Below are 3,646 nucleotides of genomic sequence, written 5' to 3' on the forward strand. Positions count from 1 at the left end.
GCTAGGACCGAGTTGGAGAACTCTGGCAGAACGACTGACGAGGGCGTGAAGGAGCTTTTGAGAAGCCTTTCCTTGTACGGCTTCCGGCAGCCAATGTCCAGAGAAAACCGTCTGAGTATGCGGCGGAAAATACAGTCGCTTGTGCTTCGTCACGGCATTCCTGCGATCTGGTTTACGCTCAACCCAAATGACATCACAAACCCGGTAAAGCTGCGGCTTGCGGCATATCGCACTCGTGAGCCTGACACAGCTGAAGCTTTCTTGAAGAGCCTTGACAAATCATACAGACGACTGCGGCTGGCCATCTCCGACCCGATGAGCTCGGCCATCTTCTTCCATCGAGAGATGACGTTGTTCTTTGAGCATTATGTCAAAGTGGGAGCGGAGTCGGTATTCGGGCGCATCATCCACTACTACGGTGCTGTGGAGACCAACGAACGAGGGGCGCTGCATGTCCACGGGTTGCTTTGGCTGCACGGAAACGCAAACTTGAGTACGATGATTACCGATGTCGACGGCGAAGATAAAGCCACATATCGTGAAAGGATCATCAGATACATCGATAGTGTCTTCTGTGAGGTATAGTATGGACCTAGGCATGCCATTGGAGACGCAGGAGACGAGCCGGGTCAAGTTGACATATGAGATAGGACCTAGACCAGGAAGGATATTGCGCCCTCCAAGCGGAACGGTCGGTTACATCAGACATTTCCTCCCTGCTCAGCAACAGGGAGCAATTTTCGGCCGCATTTGACGAGGAGGCGAATTTCTGTGCTGGTGCAACACAGATCCACACCCACAGCCCGACTTGCGTCAAGTACTCTTTGAACAAGGGTAAAAGAGCAAAGCAGCGTAGTCTCTGTAGGTTTCAGGCGACTCTTTGAACAAGGGTAAAAGAGGAAGGCAGCGTAGTCTTTGTAGGTTTCAGGCTCCATGGAGACTTGTCGAAAAGACTGCCTTCACGGCAGACGGCGTGCTGCAAATTCGAAGGAGGCATAGCATGGTGAATCGGTGGAACAAGGCTATGGCTGTGGGGCTTCGCCACAACCACGATATCTCCTTCATAGCGACGCAGCGGAAGACCATGGCACTCGTGTTCTACGTCACGAATTACACGACCAAGGCAGAGGACCCGGTATGGAAGCGCGTCGCTGCTGCCGCAGAACTGCTGCCTGTCGTCTCAGCGAGCCGTGGACCGGCGGCTAAGGGCGGGGAGGATATTGGAGATAACGGTGCCACTGATGGCGCTGCCGGGAACAGGACACGGCAATTCTTGATGAGGGTGGCGAACCGCATATTCACGGAACGGTCTTTGTCGCAAGTGGAAGTCATCGCCTACCTTCTCGGATACCCGACCGAGTTCACTAATAGCAGCGCATGGGCGTTCCTGAATGTTTCTCTGCTGTACTGGCACGTCTTCCGTAGGTGGCGACACCTTCGCCAAGAGAGCGGCACAGCGGTTGGGGACGATCCCGTGGACGACTCAATCGTCGTGGAAGAAGCCGGCGAGAGAATCAGCTATGTCGAGGCATATGAGCACCGAGGGGGGGTCCTAGGGAGTCTGTGTCTCTACGACTACACATCGCTTGTCAAGCTCAGGCGCACGGACAAGGATGAGACCGCTGCCTCCTGGGGAGAGGTACCCTTTGAAAAAGGATGGGGACCTGGAAGACGTTGGTTGCAGGTGCTGAGACGGCCGGGAAAGTACGCCAGTGTCTGCCTGGATGGCTACCTGAGTAAGGATTTCGATCAGGATGATGAAGGCTCGTGCCATCGGAGGTATGTCTACCGAATATTACGCTGAGAGGTACCGTATTGCAGAAACTAACTTTCCCGTTGAAGGGCAGCTGTACAGCACCTTGCGCTGTTTGTGCCATGGGAGTCTTTCTTGTGCGAAGCAACGGACGACATCAACCTCATTTGGGCGCGGGCACTGAAGGCGCTGTCTCCGAGAGTATCATGCCTCGTCGATAACGTTCAGCTACTTCGTCGGTCGGCCGAAGACGCAAAACGCGACGCCAGGCAATGGGCGGCCTCAGCTGGCGACGCTGACTTCACGGTTACACATGCCGATGAGGAGGGAGAAGGGGAGGGCGACGAAGAGGCCGCCTCGGTTCGCGAGTCTGACAGCATCGGTAACACGACGCGTCTAATTGACGTCATGAGAAGTGCACTGGGCTCCAACCAGATCACTGCCGGCTCGCCGGAGCTCATGGCAACACTGAAGCAGCTCTGCCAATTTCAGCTATCAGGGCTGAGCCCGGCTGGTGAGCTCTACGCCACCATAATACCCGAACGAGGAGAAAGACGGATAGGCATACACGGAGGAACCTTGTCCGGGGCCAGTATACCACCGCAGGATCAGGTCAAAGCCATCAAGTCGCAGCAGATATGTGCCTCCAGAGAGAGGGAGCGGATGATCCAGGGTATACAAAATATGGCTGTGGCCCACGAAACTGAGCAAGGTATCGTGATGAGAAATGTGCTCAGTGGTTTCGGCGAGGAGGATATTGAGATGACGGGAGCGGACCTGGAAAGGGTAGGCGAGGCAGGTCCAGGTGTCGAAGTCGACTTTGGCATATCAACATCCTTCCTCGAGACAGGTAAAACTCTAGCAGCACGGTTCAAATTGAATAAGAGACAGACAATCGCCCTCCTGATCATATGCCGCCAGCTCGATTTGATACAATGCAGCGCCAAAAGCGAAGTCAGTCAGCTCTGCCAATTTGTCGGCGGAGAAGGCGGCACGGGGAAGTCACGCGTCATTGAAACGCTTGTTGAGCTCTTTGCATGCAAAAAAATATCGAACCGCCTCTTGATAACGGCGACTTCGGGGACGGCGGCATCGCGAATTAACGGCATCACAATCCACTCCGCCTGCGGGTTCTCCAAGGACCAAGCAACAGGCACAAGCATGGGCAAGGATCTCGACGGTGTGCGACTGGCGAAAGTAACGGAGCGGTTTATTCATGGCCAAACTCGAATGAACTGGCAAGAGAAAGACCTCCTTGTCATCGACGAGGTGAGCATGTTGGGAGCCCAGATGCTACACGCGGTGAACGAGCAACTCTGCCGACTCCGCGGCTCACATCAAGAGTTCGGCGGGATCCCCATCGTGCTCTTCTGCGGAGACTTCCAACAGTTCCGGCCAGTACATGATAGGTCAATCCTTTTACCGAGCGTGGCCGTCTCGTGGGACGAAGACAACTCGTTCAAGGTCGAGCAACGACACCAACACGACAAGGCACATGCACTATGGAGGAAATTCACGACGGTCGTCATGCTGGACGAACAAGTTCGTGCCGCCGGGGACCCGGAGTTGCAGCGCTTGCTGAAACGGATTCGAATGGGTGTGCAGGACAAAACGGATCTGGATCTCCTCAACGCAAGGTGCTACCGAGAAGATCAACGAATTCCGTGGGAAACAGGAATCACCGTGGTGACGCCGCTGAACAGGAACCGGTGGAACCTCAACATGGAGGCAGCTTTGTCGTTGCAGGTCCAGCGGCGGTCAATGATGCGAATCTTCTTATCACAGCATAAGTGGAAGAATGGTCCGCCGACCGAGGAAGAAGCCACCATGATGCTAAACCAGGGGGACGACAGTGCGATACCAGTACCGGGCGTCTTCATGTTCGTACCAGGG

General features: G+C 55.0%; 1 protein-coding gene across 1 annotated transcript in view; it reads left to right on the forward strand.

The window, feature by feature from the left end:
* Nucleotides 1–93: 93 nt before the first annotated feature.
* MAA_00384 (PIF1 protein) overlaps nucleotides 94–3,646 on the forward strand; it is a gene marked incomplete at both ends in the record, with an annotated part of 3,762 nt that continues 209 nt past the window's right edge. The window contains 3 exons of the mRNA XM_007818382.2: nucleotides 94–579; nucleotides 929–1,779; nucleotides 1,843–3,633. Coding sequence (XP_007816573.2) covers nucleotides 94–579; nucleotides 929–1,779; nucleotides 1,843–3,633 — 3,128 coding nt within the window. The remainder of the gene's footprint in view (nucleotides 580–928; nucleotides 1,780–1,842; nucleotides 3,634–3,646) is intronic.

Source organism: Metarhizium robertsii (assembly GCF_000187425.2).
Source record: "Metarhizium robertsii ARSEF 23 chromosome Unknown MAA_Scf_3, whole genome shotgun sequence".
Lineage (NCBI taxonomy): Eukaryota > Fungi > Ascomycota > Sordariomycetes > Hypocreales > Clavicipitaceae > Metarhizium > Metarhizium robertsii.